This window comes from Dipteris shenzhenensis, chromosome 13 (assembly GCF_047967505.1).
Source record: "Dipteris shenzhenensis isolate YYH24624 ecotype China chromosome 13, Dip_SZ_1.0, whole genome shotgun sequence".
Lineage (NCBI taxonomy): Eukaryota > Viridiplantae > Streptophyta > Polypodiopsida > Gleicheniales > Dipteridaceae > Dipteris > Dipteris shenzhenensis.
The window spans coordinates 28,635,628-28,655,097 of NC_141608.1; the positions used below are offsets into that span (position 1 = coordinate 28,635,628).

The 19,470-nt window shown below is 44.2% G+C and overlaps 1 protein-coding gene across 3 annotated transcripts in view; it reads left to right on the forward strand.

The window, feature by feature from the left end:
- LOC147895252 (uncharacterized) overlaps positions 1–18,952 on the forward strand; it is a 126,383-nt gene extending 107,431 nt beyond the window's left edge. For all 3 annotated transcript variants that reach the window (XM_087383571.1, XM_087383572.1, XM_087383573.1), the window contains exon 8: positions 17,359–18,952. In XM_087383571.1, the coding sequence (XP_087239697.1) occupies positions 17,359–18,119 (761 nt within the window). In that variant the 3' untranslated portion in view covers positions 18,120–18,952. The remainder of the gene's footprint in view (positions 1–17,358) is intronic.
- The last annotated feature ends 518 nt before the right edge of the window (positions 18,953–19,470 follow it).

Below are 19,470 nucleotides of genomic sequence, written 5' to 3' on the forward strand. Positions count from 1 at the left end.
GAGAGAGAGAGCAAGAGAGTGAGCTGAGAGCTGAAAGCTTGAAAGCTTAGTTGCAATGAAATCAGCTGCTAGCTTGCTGTCAGAGGTGCTGGTGGTCTTGGAACGTGCTTGCCTTGAGGTCTCCTAATATTCTTGTTGAGAGGACCTTTGGGTCCATGACCTGCACTCATGAGCTCAAAAATTTTAAGCAAGCTCATAAGCGTGTTGTACGTCATCGGCCTGAAGTTACAGACACACCACTAGATGTCTGACCAAAGACCATGAAGAAACTTCTTGATCTGGTCCTTGTCAGGAACTTGCAACTGAATAGCCACTTATCTGAAGTTATTCACATTGTGGTTGACCAATTGCGTGCCCCCTTGTATTAGCTCAATGAACCGCTTGTGGGATGGTCCATGTACTGGCGTAGCAAGAATTAGGCTCGGCTGCCCTCGATGAACTCCTCCTGATCATAATGAGTGATCCCTAGTACTGCATTGTAGTGCTCTGTGCCATCGAGTGATGGCTTCTCCTGTCAAGGGCATGGAAGCTAAGATGCTCCTTTCATTGTCTTGGGTCTGCGCAACGGAAAAATAACTTTTGAATTAGTTGAGCCAAGACAAGAGAACTAGCAATTCTATCTGTTTGTCGTATTTGTTGAAGCTCAGCTTCCCTGGAAAAGAAGGCCTGATTGGAGTTGGAACTCATTTGTCAAGATCTGTTGCTGTGGGCCAAAGTAAAGACATCAATAATGCTTGGTCTCGTTCCTCTGTTCTTTTGCTGCTCAAAGACGATCTTCTTTGGCCTCTTGAGTAGCTTCCTTGGCCCTGCAGAGATGTTATTTTTTGGCCTCCTGGGCCACTTTCTTTGCTTCCTAGGCAGCTTGGAGATGTTCTTCTCCGGTCTCTTGGGCTGCCTATCCCTTAACTCCTGGAGTTGTAACATGTGAGCTCTGACTATTGAGCCTGCATATGTATCATGGCGTTCATCATAGCAACCATGTCTAAAGGGGATACCTGTGCCTCCGGTGCTGGACTTACTGGTGGCAGAGTTTCCTCTTGATTTGAAACCACCTTTTGCTCCAAGGTCGGACTGTTCCGTGGGACTCATGGTTGTCTTGCCAGAGTGTGTCATCACCATGCACGGGCTACCTGAGCTAGAAATGTCCCTGTTTCCACTCCTTATCCCCCAGCTCCTCGTCACAATCTTAGAGGAGAAATTTGAAGCTCTAATACCAATGTAAGGAGCAAGGTGGGATACTCTCCTAACTACGGAGTGCTGAAGTGTGGAATGCTATCCGCTTTGTATGTGCACTCGTGCTTGTGTGAGTGTATATATTATATTATCTTATATTATTAACTTTCATCCAAAGGTGTGTGAGTGTGTGTCCCCTCTCTTTTTTGAGAGAGAGAGCTGCAGCCCTTGCTTCAGCCTTCCCATCAGCTCCCTAGCCTCCCCAAACCAGCCTGTTGGTATCACCTACCTGCTGCGCGACATCAGAGTGCAAAAAACGACATTTTGGAGCATTAAATACCTGCCGTACAGCCCGCCATCCTTCCGTACAGTTTCCGTACAGGTGTACGGACCTGTATGGCCTGTCCCGCTCTGCTCAGGCTGCTGCTGCCACTTGATTTCCTGCTCCTGGGTTGCTTTTCTGCAGGGATTTGCTCACGGACTGCATCTTTACGCTGGTTCTGAGGGCTCTCGGTTCCCCTTTCTCTTCTCTTGGGTTTCTGGGTCCTGTGTACTCTTTCCATCGCCAGAATCTCTCTTCTTTTTCTGAAATCTAGTTCATCTAGGAACTTTTACTGTTTTTTTTCTCTTCTTCTTCTACAGAACTTGTCATTCCTTTTCTCTAAATTCCTACATCTCTCTTTCCCCTTCTTCTCTTTGCAAATACAATACTTTCTTCTTCTCTGTGGGCTGCTTTTTTGGGACTGTTTTTTCTCTTCTATCACTTTACAGGTACCTGCTTTTTGGGTTCCATCCTCTTCCGAAGACATGGCTGAATACTCTTATGAAAAAACTTTTCAAAAGGATCGATTAGTTCAATGCAAAAAGCAAAAGCAGGCTGAGGGTCAGCATGACCCAGTGCATGATTCTGTTGAAGCACAACTGGTTTATGATGTCATGCATGAAGGATTTGCAGATACAAGGAAAGAGTTGGAAAGACTTTGTTCCATGGGTTGGTTTGATGGTTGAAGTGGATGAAATTGTGGATCCAGTTAGAGAATATGCTAAAAATGCAGTTATTTTATTTTTCCCAGGTCGGATGCCACCTGCTGCAGAGGTAGGCAACTGGTTGACCCGCACACTGGCTGGCTCATTTGTTCGGAAGGTACACTATGCAGCCAGGGGCTTTTTTGAGGTCATTATGGTAGATGAGATTCACAGGCAAATGCATTTGGAACATTCGCTCCTCTTTTTTGGGCAGCAAATGGTGCACGTTTTGCGATGGTCTCCAACAAGGGATTTTCAGGCTTTGATCCGACACTGATGTCCGGTCTGGGTTGAAGTTGTAGATTTTCCACAATGCATGGCTTCACTGTTGCCTAAAATTGGAGTGACTTTAGGTTTGCCCACCACGGTCTAATGGCAATTCAAATCGATTTTGCATTCTTTGGGATACTGATAATCCCACACCAGAGTCTTATTCCCACACGAGAGTCTTATTCAGTCACAGTGAACAATGTTGACATGGGAAGTGCTTTTTATAAATTGAAATGGGGCTTATTTGCAAGGGCTTGCTTTGATTGTAAAAAATTTGGGCACATGGCTTCGCAGTGTCCAATGAGTCAGCATAAAATGCCTCCTACCACTTTACCTGTTCAGATGTCCACTAAGGATGCTCCTGCCTCTATTGGGAATAAAAATAAAGGTAATAGACAGCTTTTTGTGAATCAGGATAAAGGCAAAGCTCCAGTGGTTTCAAATGGGATTGCTTCTTCCCCTTCGCTTCCTGCTATTCAACCCTCAGCAAAAGGACCGAAAATTCCAATTGATGGATGGCAAAGTCCAAGAAAAGTTATTTCTGTTCGACGACCTCCACCCCCTCGCACTTGGAATGGTGCATCCTCTAGTGGAAACTCTCCAGAGGTCAATTCAGGAATTGGGCTGCAGTAACAACTAGCAGAACCCTCTTTCCTGAAGAAGAGATTGTTGCTTTGCTGTCTACTCCTCAGGCAGATATTTCTTCTCAGGGAAGAGGCCCTGACCCTGAGGTAGAAATGCATGGTTGATATCCTGAAAGTTGTTGCTGTACATAGCTGTTATTCTCCTATAAATATCTGTAAATATGACTGCTCATATCGAATGCTTTACACTTAATGTTCAGGGGATGTGTGACAGTAGGAAATGGAAATCTGTGTGGCTGTATATCAATAGATTTCAGCCTGATATAGTGGCACTCCAAGAACACAATCAACATGTCTATACAGGAAAGATAGGTCATTACTATGGCTATGATATCTTCTATGCTGGGGAGCACTCTTTCTCAGGAGTAGTCTTTTTGATCAAGCATGAGCTTCAGCCAGCTATTGCTTTAAATGACAATCAAGGCAGATGGATTATTCTTCAATGCATCATTCAAGGCGAGGTGTTTGAATTTGCTTCTGTCTATGTACCTCAATCTTCTCGGAATAGATCTACAATTTGGGACGCCATGCAACAATATCCATGGAGATATCATGCCTTTATCTGTGGGGATTTCAATAATACTCCGCAACAGGGTGACAATACATCAGATCCTCCACTTCTGACATCAGCTCCTTATCCCTTCTCAGATCCGTGGACTCTGCAACCTACCCCTGTACTCTCACGAGCAGTAACACCCATTTTGGCATCACCAGTGTTACCTCAGATAGGACCTCCTTTACCAGATTTCCACGGCTGGTTCCATCTTGCTTCTCCTGCCCCCTCCAACATGAGCAACCTCAGGGAGCAGCCCGAATCTTCTTCCAGGAATGGTACAAACTAGAGCGCAGGTTCGTGCTTTTCTCACAGGGATCTTAGATATGTCACAACGCTTGCATGCAGCCTCTCCGGAGATAAGCGACTCAAGTCTAAAAAGACCCCTGAAGTCAACTTACAAGGCGAAGCACTACTTCAACTTCAAATTTCCGAGCTTCAGGACAGCATCTTTAACAAGAATAGAAGATGCTACCCCGCACAAGATAAGAAAGGCAAAGCTGTTCGAATGGCAAATACCATCCACATGAGCCTTGCCAGCAACCCGAACCTTCCCTGGCCACTCAAGTACTTTGTGTCCAAGGATCAATTCGTGGAACAACGGTCACTATCCTCATCGACAGTGGCTGCTCTCATAACTTCCTAGCTAGTTCTATGGTCGACAAACTTCGGTTGACCACCAGTCCTAGTCCCATGGACTATTAGATTGAACTCGCAAATGGAACTACCTTCTTGTGCAACACCAGAATAAAAAACTTGTCTTTTTGCATCCAACATTATACGGACAAGTTGAACTTCGACATCATGCCTCTTTCTTGGTACGATGTCATACTTGGACAACAGTGGCTCTACGACTATGATCCATCAATCAGTTTTCGCAGCCATACTATCCAGTTTGTCCACCAGGGAAAACTTATTGAGCTAACTGGTTATAGGGACTCTCCTTCAATCCCAGTTACCTCTGCCCTACAAGTAAAGAAGTGGGTTCGTAAACGTCAAGTAACGACTTCACTTCTGTTGGTTACGGCAGTAGAGGAGACACCAACAAAGGATCCTCCTGAATACCTCAACCAACCTTTTTTCCAGCCCTACCTGGATATTTTTCCACAGGAATCGCCAAAGCAGTTACCACCTCGACGACCAGTGGATCACCCAATCGAACTTATTCCCGGCAGTAATCCACCGTCGAAACCTCCTTATCGGGTTTCTTACACTCAAAATGAAGAAATGCAAAGACAGGTGACCGAACTACTTGACAAAGGTCACATTCGGCCTAGTCGCAGCCCTTTCGGATCTCTTGTACTACTTGTGGAAAAAAAGAATAAGTCAATGCGCCTCTGCATCGACTACCGAGCCCTCAACAAGCTCGCTATAAAAAACAAGTATCGATTGCCTCGCATTGATGACCTCTTCGATCAACTTCTACACGCAACACAATTCTGAAAGATTGATCTTCCTTCAGGTTATCATCAAATTCGCATACGAGAAGGCGATGAGTACAAGACAGCTTTTTGAACAAAGTATGGACACTATGAATGTTTGGTCATGCCTTTTGGGTTAAACAATGCCCCGGCCACATTCATGACACTAATGAACGACATCTTCAGGCCTTTCCTCGATAAGTTTGTCATCGTTTATCTCGATGACCATAAGAGACCCAGTTCCTACTATCCATGGAACATATATCCATTGAACATAATGAAATTTTCAGCTTCGACATCTTTATCGAACTGAAATGTTACCATAGAAAACTTTTCAAGGACTAAAAGATTCCCAAATCCAAGCTTGTCTTAAACCATACAAATATAGCCCCCCTAGTTCTTGCCATAAGGAAAAATAAAGCATAGATCTTGCTTAAACACAGGACAACTACTCACGTGTGTGCACACACACACGTCCACGATGATGCATAAAATGAATCATCCCCCAAAAAATAGAAGAAATAGCATTTATTGACCTTTGTGATTGTCTTGGCCGATGACAACATTGGAATACAGAACACCATGCATAAAGTGAAGAAGCAATGCATTAAAGCTTATTTTAAGAAAACAAATAGCCGTTGAATGTATTATAAGGGTGGTTAGCCCTTGCAAAAAAACTGTGTCAATGTGTGCATGTGTGTGCCTATAAGGCTCGTCAGCCCTTGCAAAAGAATCCACCATGAGATGATAATATGCATAAAAGCTCTTAATTAAGTTCAAGGCAAGCTAGGCATAAGTAATGTTTATAGGGAATCTTCGGTGAAAATTGTTGTTACATAAGAATAGATTGCAAATACTTTTTCCGAAAACATGCTTTACAATAAATTAAAGTCCCACCTCATGGCTTAGATAATTTCTAGATATTTTTCAATATTTTGAAGTATTCAAGCTACTCTCTTGGGCAGTTCTGAGTCTCTTCACACAGACTTCGCATCGAGAGTGGCAGAGCCGAGTGACTACCGAGGGAGCGGCGCATATGCACACTATGTGACATATAGGAGGTTGAGACAGAGGAGCATTTCATCTTCAGGTGTCCTATGTACTATGAGATCCGAGGACGTTTCCACTGCCTCTTCAGAGATAGTTATGGGATTTTAGCCCATTTCCTCTCCTACCCAGACCAGCGGTGTTTGGCAGGTTTCATTCATGAGGCACTTAGACACCGCGAGAGGATACTCCGAGCACGGAGATAGGAGCAGACTTCTTCCTCGGTTGATCCCTCTCAGAGCTCTATCACGGAGTTCTTTCAGCTAGATCACATGGACCCCAACAAGACGACGCCTCGACATGACCGTGACCCGGAGCTCGTGACCCGACAGCTCAGACAGAGGGTCGACACACAGATCACACATGGAGACATCCCCTCCTTGTTTAGAGTTGGAGCCCGACCGACGGGGGTCACAGTAGCCCTGGTTAGATGCAGAGCTACGACCAAGAGACGTGCCAGGACCGCACCTCTGAGTGGCCGATAGCACTCTATTGCCAACTTCATGCCTCCACTGCTTCATCCATCCTGATATTTTGCTGTTGCTGGGGATGATGATGCTGAGATTGATATATAGTCGACCATCGACATGACTATGTTGTACTTAGGACTTAGTAATGCCATTCTGCATTTTTTGCATTTTTTGCATTTTGCATTTTGCATTGGTATGGACGCTTGTTTAGTAGCTCCACTACTACAGCTCGTTGTATCAAGATTTTCACAGTCTCATAGACCCATCGGTCTTCCGAAGACTTTAATAAACTTTCTTTCTTTCTTTCTTTCTTTTGATTCTCCTCTTGAATTAAAGCATAATGTTCCACCGCCTTTTGTCTGTCTAAGTTGTGCTTCCTGCAAATCCAATAACCGGTTCTGGAAAGTAGAATTTGAATCCTCGTTTATCTTCATTAACATCTGTAATGCAGGAATTTCTACTTCCAAGGGTAATAGAGCTTCTTTCCCGTAAACAAGATGAAATGGTGAAAACTGGGTGCCTTCTTTTATTGCAACTCTGTAAGCCCATAAAGCCCAGTGCAAAGCAAGATCCCACTCCTTCTCATAGGTTCTCATGATCTTTCCCATGATATAAGTACACACACCTTTAAATTTTTCATTCATCCCATTACATTGAGGGTAATAGGGACTTGCATATCTCTGTCCTTCACAAGGGCAAGTGTCCTGGTTCAGATGGACTTAACCCCTTATTTTTTACTACTTTTTGGGATCAGATTGGGGATCGCATTACCTTAGCCCTGCAGGGTCTATAGGACTCGGGTGAGATGCCAGACTCACTTACGGAGGGCCTCATTCATTTGATTTCGAAAGAGGGTTGCAAGAGTTTAGTGTCTCAGTGGAGACCGATTACCTTACTGGGTACCTTGTATAAAATCCTAGCTAAAGCTATCAGCCTTCGTTTGCAGCCCTTTCTACCATATCTTATCCATGATACACAGACCGGTTTTGTGCATGGCAGGAGCATCTTTGATAACATCTTCTCATTTTAGGAGGCTTCGGATTGGGCCATGCATAATGGCCACATGCTGGCTATTCTACTCTTGGACTTTGAGAAAGCTTATGACAGGGTAGACTGGGGCTTTCTGGAGGGCACACTTACTCGTTTTGGCTTCTCAGATGCATGGATCAGAGGGGTGTCAACCCTCTACAGATCAGCCCAAAGCCAGGTTCTTTTTGGTGGAGTTAGGGGGGATAGGTTTGAGATTACCAGATCAGTCAATTAGGGATGTCCCTTAGCCCCCTTTTTATTCCTTTTTGTGGCTGAGGCTATGAGCTATTACATTAGAGCTCAAGCTGGGATTGTAGGGCTCAGGCTTCCTCTGAGGCAGGAGGATGAGCTCTTAGACAGTGAGTTGGCAGATGATACGGCTGTTTTTTTGGATGCCACTCCACAGACATTGAATCAGTCAGTCAGGGATGCCCCTTAGCCCCCTTTTTATTCATTTTTGTGGCTGAGGCTATGAGCTATTACATTAGAGCTCAAGCTGGGATTGTAGGGCTCAGGCTTCCTCTGTGGCAGGGGGATGAGCTCTTAGACAGTGAGTTGGCAGATGATACGGCTGTTTTTTTGGATGCCACTCCACAGACACTGAATTCATTCAGGACGGCATTGGATTTGTTTTGCATTGCGATAGGTGTACACATTAATTGGAACAAATTCAATTGTTTTTGAATCAGTGATGAGGACACTTCAGTCTTGGGGATTGACATAGGGTTCACTTGGATTCAGAGGGGAGTCTCCGTCAGGTAACTGGGATGCCAGGTTGGGGTGGGCATCTCTCCAGCACAGCAGTTTGCTTCCGTGTTGGAGAGTATCAGGAGGAAACTCCTCTTTTGGAGTTCAGCCAGACTTGACCTTGCATCCAGAGTCGTGGTTGTGAACCAGGTATTATTGGCCACTGCCTGGTTTGTTTGCTCATGTTGGTGTAGATCTAGAGGTTGTATCGCTCAGCTCATGAGACCTATCAAGAACTTCCTATGGAGCGGTGTAGATGTCACCTCAGATGTTGTAGTTAGGGTGGCTGGGGAGACCCTCATTCTGCCCACAGGAGGAAGTCTCAATATTATTGACCCGAACTTGCAGTGTATGGCCTTGCTTTGCAAGTTTAGTACGTGGATTGATGTTTGGACAGGAGCCCTGGAAGGATTTTTCCTCATGCAGCATTTAGTCTTGTAACCCTTCTCATGGGGGAGATTGGTTGGACAGCAACAGATGGATCTTTACTAGCCCATCTCAAATCTCCCCCTTCCCCTCTCATGGCTGCTATTCTGAAAGCTTGGGGCTGCTTCAGAAACACACTTCGCAAAGTTCCACCCATCTCTTGTGAAGAAATTCACAGGCAGCCAATCATGTGGAATGACTCGATTTTGGATGACCATGGCAGGCCACTTGGAGTGTCGCATTGTATGCAGTAGTCTAGATGGGAGAGGGGACCTGCTTCTACTGTACGTGCTTGGCAGGCCTTTATGAGACTTCCAGAGGATCAGAGACTTTTATCAGTTGGCCACCTTAGAGGGAGTGCACTCAGGGTACAACAGATACATGCAGCCATTTCGCCGGAGTGGATTGACACAGATGACATGCCGCTCACAGAGTCCACTTGGTGGGGAGCGTTTTCACGGACGGGCATTCTGTTACAGATTATTGCACTGCAGGATGCATATGAGGATTCCCTTGTCTTTGATGTTTAGTCGGGAGGCAGACTTATCAGATCTTCTGATGATATTGTTTTGGAGGTTGCATTTCAGTGTGTCAAGATTGTAGGTTTCATGGAGTGGGGTAGGTATCTTGACCATGATCCTATTCTCCTTGCATTGGGGTCTTGGAGACTCTGGCTGTATGGTGGTTCCCCTATTAGGTTCTTGCAGTGGGACCCAGGGGAGTGGGAATGGATTGATGAGGGGCATACTTAGAGGCCCTCTAGAGTGCCACATTGCGATAGTTTTCAGATATCCGCAGTTGTGCGGAACTTGTGGCGTAGGCTCTGGAAATCCCTCAGGAATAGAAAGATCACTCTTTTCTTTTGGCTTTCTATTCATGGAGGGATTGCAGTGAACTCGTGGAGATCCAGGTTCGGGGCTGACCCTACTTGTCCTTGTTGTCACATGGCAGTTGAGTCAGTATAGCATTGCCTTTGGGAGTGCAAACAAGCGAGGGCGATCTAGAAGGGTGTTGCTAAGATTTTCAGCATCTTTCATAGAGCACCTTTCTATATGACCTGGGGTTTAGTGGCTTGGTTATCTCTTACTGGCCCTCAGGTGTTTTTCGAGGGACATGATCCAGATCCAGCTCTCATTGTACAGTGACACTCAGTGGAGTCTTGTTCCCATTACTCCTTTCAGAGCTGCTCATGCCTCAGTTGACACGTCTTGGAAGATTTTGGCTAGCATTGCAGCTTGGCACATTTGGAGAGCCAGGTGTACAGAGGCGATGGAGGGTATCCAGGTTCACCCTTCCCAGAGTATTGGATCGACATTGTACACACTCTGACGGCCATTTGGGCAAGCATGCAGGGATCCTCCAGAGCAGCCACTGCCAGGAGAGTTACTTTTTTCAGAGTTTGGAGAGGATCTCCTTTCTTCTCTTAGTCTCCCTCAAGGTTGAGATGGCATTTTCAGCCTCCGCCTTGGTTCTTTATTAGCTCATTTTGACCTGTTTTTTTCCTCATGCATTGCATGATGTACTCCCCCATTTGAGCTTGCTCTCGCGGTTTTCATTCATACTTACTGAAGTAATTTTCTTGGAAAAAAAGAAAATGCACAAACGTGGTATGATGCACTTCCTTTTGAAGTTCAATCAAGGTGGAGGCTTCTTTTGAAGGCTGTGGTGAAGAGGTTCAAGGTGAATGAACCTGAAATGAGAACACAGAAAGAGCTGATGGTTAATGATGATGCTACAGTAGAAGCACGATTTTCTGTGGTTGATGACTTTTTGTGTCTTAACGATGTCTTGCCTTTGGGTCTTCTTGACGAATATGATAGATGCCATGAGGAGGATAGCACATAATCTTTTACTTACACATTTGAATATGCAAGAAATAGAGGATAGTTGTGGGAGAGGTTGTTTAGATACATGCTTTGAGTTTGAGGATGCCTCTGATGCTTTAAATGGCTCATTGGATGAAGAGGATAGTGACAGCATTGGTGAGTCGTGGGCGGTTTGCTGCGGAAAAGAGGCCAAGAGAGCGTATAGACTGTACGCAAGTGAGGGTGCCCTTTGAGATGGATAGTCATAATCCAGTGTCAGAAGATTCTTCTGTGGTCACAAGTCATGGATCAGGTCAAGTAAACTCAGCAAGAGTTGATGGTATGCATTCGAACATCCCAGTGTGTGACGGGGATAAGACACAATATTTGCAAGATGATGGTGGCATGGATGATGAACTGAATTGTATGCCAGCTGTACAGGATGGTAGTGACAGTATGATTGATGCTGAGTTGGATGCCTTACTCAATGAGGCAGTGATGGATTTTGCATGTATGGTTGGTGATGCTAAGTAAAAATGTGTTTCTCATGAATGTCAACAAGATGGTCTCGATCTTGTGCATGAAGTTTTGGACCCAGATGCAAGTATAGATGCAAAGCAATGCAAGCAAGAAGATGAGCTAAAGGTTGATGAAAGGGAGGATGTAAGTGAAAGAAATGCTGAGTGTCCAAGATTATACTCTAAGTGTGTGTGGTGAAGAGGCGGAGATCTCAGACGCTTTGACAGCAGATGTGAGTGTGGGCGAAGCTTCTAATGAAGACATGATGCATAGCATTCAGTGGGGTGATGTGCCTGAGGATGGGTGTCTTTCAGGCTATTTCTATGAGCTTTATAGGCCAGCAAACAACAGTTTTCTGCCCAAACTCCATACCAACATCATTATCACAAACCTGTGAATTACTCATACCAACAAGACCGTGCATAGCCTCTAGCAAATCAGCAAACTCACCCCCCTGCAAACATAACACATAACTCTCCTGAACATGAGGTGTCACACTTGCATCATAAGGCTGGTTCATCTCCATACAAGCCACAGCCTTTGGGGTCATCTCGACAAACATAGATCCCTGGGGTTGACCCAACGCAAGATCTATAACCAGCGACTCCTCAACAAGCTCCACCCCCTCAGTCCTGCAAGCTGCAATACTGTCAACCAGATCACCTAAGTCATCACCACCAACCAGGGGCATATGAGCATTCCCCACAGCTAAAGAAAGCCTTGGCCACGTTTGGAAAGGCCTTGCATGGCCTGGATGAATGCATTATATGGCAATGTCTTTGAAGAGGTTTTTATGTTTTTGTCATCCTTTATGGTGGGCAGCATGCATATGAGGGTCAGAGGGTCCCTACTTCCCTTGATGTATGGCAGGCCCTTACATTTTGCTTTTGATACGGGGTGTCAAGCTGTTGAGCTTTTGTAGGTGCTGAGCACGCGTTGTGTACACCGCAGCTTGGGGGGGGGGGGGGGGGGAATGTTACCTGGTTTTTTTAGTTTTGGCCCGTTGAGGGTCTTTGCAGATCTTAATGACACATGTACAGGTTGTGTATGTTGTGCTTTTGTACACCCACCTCTGCTATGGAGTCCAAAGGGAGGTGAGGCGTCATCAGGGCTTACAAATGGGGCCAATTTTGGAATTGATCGGGTGGCCGAGGGCCGAGAAATGTAGTTAAACGTGATGGTGTTGTAGGCCATCTTCTGGTGGTTCTAGTGATGCCCTATAGGCCATGGTATGTGCCTTGTAGGCATAAATATAGGCACTTGTAGAGTTAGTGCCTTTTAGGCCACATAGGACACTTAGTCCTATGTGACACCTAGGACACTTAGTCCTAGGTCTAGGTACTTGTACCTTGGACTTCTCTTTTTCCAATTATCCAAGTTTGACGTGACGGCTAAGACTTGTGCGACGCTTTGCTATCTGCACACTCTCTCTCTCATTCGATCCTATAGTGGTATCAGAGCCCGGATCTGCTTCCTGTCCCCGTATAGTCCGTACAACCGCCCCGTACATTTGCGTATCAGCTGCCCGTACATCTGAGATCCTACAGTGGTACATGCTGTACATGCGCCGTACCTGCTCAATGCCGTACCTGTTGTACAAGCGTTGTTGGAAAATGTACCTGCGTTGTACGTCCGTACTTGCATACAGTACTGTGCCGTATTGTACTCCCTTGCGCTGCACCTTCCGTACGTCCGTACCTGCAGACAGTCTTGCGTCGTACAGTTTCCACACAGCGTACCAGCAATTGACAGTTAATGCCTCTCATGCTATTGAATCCCATGAGCCAGAAGATGCTTCACATGCACATGCTCTTCAGGATGATTGGGCATGGGCTGTCCATTGCTCATTTGATCCCTCCAAAGCTGATGCATTCTTTACTGCTAATGATGCTCAGTCCTGGTACTTTGATAGTGGTGCTTCCAAACATGTCACATCTTGCAGATAGTTGTTTCATTCTTTAGTTGATGCACCTCGAGGGGGGACTGTCACATGTGCTAATAATGCTTCATATGCTGTAAAGGAATTGGAGATGTGCACCTCACATCCATTTCAAGCCATCCTGTTACTCTGACAAATGTCCTTTTTGTGCCTGGAATTGAAGTCAACTTGATTTCAATTTCAGATTTCAATTTCAGCAATTGCCACTTCAGGTTTCAAAGTTATTTTTGATGGCTACAGATGCCTAGTTTATGATCTTCATGATGACAATGCCATAGTTCTCACTGGCACTTTGCAAAAGGGGCTTTATCACCTTGATCATCACTCAGCTGCACTTTCTATTGAAGCATTGGCTATTTCAGATTCACAGCTTGCTGAAACTCATCTTTGGCATGAGAGAATGAGCCATCTCAATTATAGAGCTCTTGCAAAGCTACATTCACAAGAGATGGCAAATGATGTACCTCAAACTCACACAGTTTCCAAACATGTGTGTGAGGGTTGTCTTTTGGGTAAGATGCATCGATTTCCTTTTCAAAAGAATTGTCCAAAACTCTCACAAAGGAAATTGCAGCTAGTGCACAGTGATGTCTGTGGCCCAATGAGGACAAATGCCATTGGGGGGTACAAATATTTCATGACTCTCATTGATGATTTCACAAGATATTGCTGGATATATCCTTTAAAAGCCAAATCTGAAGTTTTCCTATGCTTTCAGAGATGGCTGAATATGGTTGAGAATGAATCAGGATGCAAGCTTATCATCCTCAACACAGATAGGGGGGAGAGTATATGTCAAAGGAGTTTGATGCATTTTTGTCTTCACGGGGCATTATTCACTCATGTACTACTCCTTACACTCCTCAGCAGCATCCTGTTTCTGAAAGGAAAAACAGGTCCACAATGGAGATGGCGAGATGCATGCTCAAGGCCAAGTCTTTGCCCAATAAATTTTGGCTTGATGCAGTAATGTGTGCCAACTATGTGCTGAATAGATCACCTACACGGGCATTGAAGACTGTTACACCTTATGAAGCATGGAAAGGCAGGAAGCCTTCACTTTCACACATGAGAGTTTTTGGGTCTCTTGCATATGTTCATGTACCATCTCAGCTGAGACATACGCTTGATGACAAGGCAACCAAATGCATATTTATTGGTTACAGCCAGGAGAGCAGAGGGTATCGGTTATACCAACCAAATACTGGGAAGATTACTGAGATGTAATCTTTGCTGAGCATTCAGCTTCTCCTCTTGTGGACTGCAAAGCTAAGCTAGATGTTGACATGTGTGATACCTTAGAATCTTGGTTACCTTTGCCATCCTCAGATGAGGACTTTGACCAGCAACATGAGCCTCCTGCAGGCCCTCCACAAAGCAATAATCAGCCACTGCCTCATGCTGATTTGCAGGTTTCTCTTCCGGCACAAAATGATCCCACTATTCATGATGCAGTCATTGAAGAAAGAGCTGTCAATAGACAGCAAAGGCAAGTTCCCGGATGGCTTCTTGATACATTGAGGGACAGCAAACAAGATCAGCCTTTTGCTGCCCGGACAAGATCAGGGAATAGACAGCATGGTCACTTTCTTGAGTTTGCACTTTCTTGAGTTTGCACTCATCGCTATGAAGAGTCTCTGTGCCATAAAGATGCTTTTGACAGCAAAGAGTGGATGGATGCAATGAGGGCTGAATTACATTCCATTGCTAAAAATGACACATGGGAATTAGTAGATCTCCCTCCTGGCAAGCATGCCATTGGTACTCGGTGGGTCTACAAATTAAAAAGGAAATCTGATGGCAGCATAGATCGATACAAAGCCCGTCTTGTTGCAAAAGGGTATGCCTAACAACAAGGCATTGACTTTGAGGAGACCTTTGCTCCCACATCCAGGATTACTACCATTAGATGTGTCATTGCCATTGCAGCCCATCGTCATTGGCAAGTGCACCAACTTGACATCAAGACTGCTTTTCTTCATGGGGATTTGCAGGAAGAAGTATATGTCACACAACCTCCTGGCTTTGAGGTTGTTAATTCTGAAAATAAGGTATGCCGGCTTAGAAAAGCCCTTTATGGTTTGAAGCAGGCACCCCGGGCATGGTATGCCAAAATTCATGCACACTTACTATCCCTTGGTTTTCAGAATAGTCCCACAGAACCCACTCTTTATGTCCGTGGGAGTGGATCTGATTTTTTAGTGCTGATTTTATATGTGGATGATATGCTCATCATGGGCCCAGATACTCAGCAAATTTGCAGATTTCAAGGCTGATTTGCAGCAGTTTTTTGAAATGTCAGACATGGGACAGCTCCACTATTATTTGGGGATTCAGTTTGCTCATGTTGAGGGGGGTATCATGATGTCTCAGTCCAAGTATATTGGGCAACTCCTTGATCGTTTTCAGTTTGAGGATTGCAAGCCAATCTCTACTCCAGTGGACCCTGGCTTCAAATTCTCAGCTCATGATGGGAGCCCACCATGTGATATCACTCTTTATCAGCAGGCTGTTGGATGCCTTATTTATTTATGTCACACCAGACCTGACTTACAGTATGCAATATCTCAGCTCAGTAGATTCATGCACATGCCCAGTTCACAGCATTGGCAGGTAGTGAAGAGAGTCTTCAGATATCTCAGAGGCACTCAGGATTTAGCCCTCTTCTATGGTGATCAGGGTTCACTTACCATGCATGCTTACACGGATAGTGACTGGGCAGGATGTTCCGACACCAGAGTGTCACATACTGGCAATTGTTTTTTGCTTGGCAATTCATGTATCTCTTGGCTCAGCAAGAAGCAACCAACAATTGCCACATCTGGCTGTGAGGTTGAGTACAGGGCAGCTTTCACTGCTACAGTAGAGTGTGTTTGGCTTCAACAGTTACTTACAGATCTTGGTATTCGCTAGACATCCTCCACTCTTGTCTACACTGACAACCAGAGTGCTTTGACCATTGCGCGTAACCCAGTGTTTCATGCGCGTACCAAGCATATTGAAGTTCATTATCATTATGTTCGGGAGCGGTTGCCAGTAGGAGACATAGAGTTGTCCTATCTTCCCACAGAGGACAACATAGCAGATATGTTTACAAAGGCACTTCCTTGTCCCAAGTTCGAAGTCTTTCGACAGGCTTTACACTTGGTTCCCTTTGTTACATGATCTGACATCCCTTGTACATTCATAGGTGGCTATATTCATTTGGATGAACATGTGTCACCATGACCAAAAAATACTAGGTATTCTGAGACGTTTCCAGATTACTTCAGCCCATCCCATGGAGGGGGGTTTGTAGGCCATCTTCTGGTGGTTCTAGTGATGCCCTATAGGCCATGGTATGTGCCTTGTAGGCATAAATATAGGCACTTGTAGAGTTAGTACCTTTTAGGCCACATAGGACACTTAGTCCTATGTGACACCTAGGACACTTAGTCCTAGGTCTAGGTACTTGTACCTTGTACTTCTCTTTTTCCAATTATCCAAGTTTGACGTGACGGCTAAGACTTGTGCGACGCTTTGCTATCTGCACTCTCTCTCTCTCTCATTGGATCCTATAGGTGTTGGGTTAAATTCACCAAGGGGGGGTGGAGTGGTTAGCATTAAAATAGGTGAGATGTGTAAATAGGGGTAGTGTTTGGAGAGTTAGGGAGCGATGTTTTCCAAATAGGTAAGGCGCGTGGAGAGAGGGGGGGGGGGGGGGTGCTTCGCAATGTACAGATTTGGCAGAAGCTTGGAATGGGATGAGTTTTTTTTCCATGTGGTTCTCTCCTCCTTCATCCTTGCTTGCGTCTTGAGCATGAAGCACGTGCAATACATAGATAAATAATTGGGCTTTCACTACTTGTAAATGTGCCTAGCCATGAATGCATGTGCCCAATGAAGATCCATGGTGGCATGAGGTAAAGGAAAAAAGATAAGCTGGAATAAGACTGGGTTGCTGATACAATTCGTGCATTGTGGAAAAACTGATGCGACAGGGTATTTCTTTTTCCAAAAAGTGCATGTCTAGTATGATTCCCATAAAAAAACTCTTCAAAAGGTCTCAGGAAATTCTGAATATAACGAAGCAGAAACAGGTTGATAGATAATTGATACAGGGTTTGTGCCAATCAGATAAAAGGTAAAGAGCAGCAATGTAGGAAGAGGCTGAAATGGAAGTTGTAAAGCAAAGTTTGGGTTGATGAAGACAGTTTAAGTGTTCAGGTTCTGCTGACAATAGCTGTATTTCAATTCAGGTAGAATTCTCTATGCCAAAGACTCAAAATCTTGGGTTTTTTTCTATGCAGAGCATGCTTGGAGAAAAAGGTTAAACATGAAAATCAAAACAGGCAGTTCCCTCGTGTCGTTTTCCTCGAGTCCGATACAAATTGAGTCAGCTGCTGGAAATATGCAGCCTGTCTATCATTTTACAGCAGATGTAGCAGATGAACGGCCCCCTCCTGGGAATACAGTTTCTCAGATCATTGATAGTGATGCTGGAACTCCAAAGACTGTTACCTACCCTACCATTGGTTCTGTGCTTGTCGCTACTGAAGTCCTGTCAAAAACAGTATCTATATTTGAAAATTCGATCATTCTCATTGTAAAAGCAGATGGCCGAGAAGGTTTCCAAGGCTTAATTATTAATAAGCCTTTGTCTTGGAAGGTTTTATCAGGGCTGGACACTGAGATGGAGTCTATGCTTAACAAAACTGTCCTCTGTTATGGTGGTCCTGTAATCTTGCATGGGCAGCCTTTTCTAAGTCTTACCAGATTAGAAAATCTTGAAGGATTTGTTGAAGTTGTCCCTGGTGTGCATTATGGAGGGCCTGTGGTGACAACGAATGTGCTCAAATCAATCAAGGATGACAAGTTAAAAGCAACTGAATTTTGGTTTTACTTTGGACATGCTGTATGGAGCTGGCAGCAACTGCTGGATGAGATGGCAGCACAAGTATGGAAGTTGGATAACTTTAAAGGTGGCTTAATTAATTTGCCATTACAGGACTGGCTCGATGGATCAAGTATTGGAGTCTCAGACTTACATCAAAGGGAGAAAAAGTCCTAATTGATCAGAAAGAGATGCTGTTTTCGTCAAAGTGCAATCATGGTCATGTGCACACTCACATGTTTGTATGTGCACACAAGGAAATGCAGGAAGATTCGTGGCAAGAGTAAAGCAGAGAGATTATTCTTTTAAAGAATACCAGGTCTTTCAGAATGCTGTGGAGAGGTTTTGAACAAAATTCACAAACGTTCTTTGTTCCATTTCTATGGGCCTCTCCAAGGGATAGAAGGCAGGAGATGACAAGCAACAAAATTCTTACAGCTGGCTGCATGGAAATGTGTAGAACATGTTGGAAGAGTGATATCGATGGCAGTTGCTGAGCAGCAGCTTGTCAAGTTGTAAGGGAAAATGGAAAGTTCCTTGAAGAAAATTTAATTTGGTGAATTCTAATTGTGAAGCAATGACCTTGAAATTTTCTAAGGTCAAGGTAGAAAGGTAACATTCATTCTAAGCACATGTAGAGAGCAAGCCAAAATATGAACAACTCCATTTTCGGGTGGAATGTGGAAGCATGAAAAAGGCAATGAGTGAAGTTTGCTGCACTAAATGAGGCCATTAACATGCTCGAATCAGGTGTACTTTCAAATTGGCATTTAATTATCAGCACACAATAAAGTAGTGAAAAGAAGAGAACATTTGTGGCGGAGTATTTTGTTTATGGGAGGACATACTGGATTGGGTATGTGAGCCTGATTTAAGGCTACATGAATTGACAGGCTTAGTAATTTATAGTTACGGTCCTCCCCTTTCTACATGCAACCATTACTATTGATACTTGTTGGCTCTTGCCAAGGGAATGCAATTGAGATGCTCAAATTCCTCATATTTTTGCTACTTCTCTTGCCTTCAAAATCTTACTAATTCAAGTTTCCCTAAGAATTGGATGTATGTAAGATAATCATGTCTATTACATAGTTCAAACTATAACTTCTTTAAGACATTGTAACATTTTAAAATTGCAATGGGGGTTAAGGTTGATGGTTGTATGGAAGCTTAAGTATACACACACTTTTAACTAATGAAGCTCTTTTTGGTTGATGGTAGATACTTCAAATTTCAGTTATGCTATAATTTGGAAATTCTTGAGCCCGAAAGGGTAGGGCACCTTGCATTCCTTTTTTTTGGAATGAAGCATAAGAACTATATAAAGTCATGCGACATAATTTGACATTGCACTACAAAGGTGAAGTAAGCTTGGCACTAATGAAAGGTAGTCTCCACTCTTGTAGATTTAGCTAGCATGATTTAAATATGTGAGTTGCCCTTTTGGTTCTTGTTCGTTTGTCCCTACGATAGGCTTCTTTTTTAGCTCGTAGTGGTTTGCATAAGCATTATGGTTCTAGCTCATCTT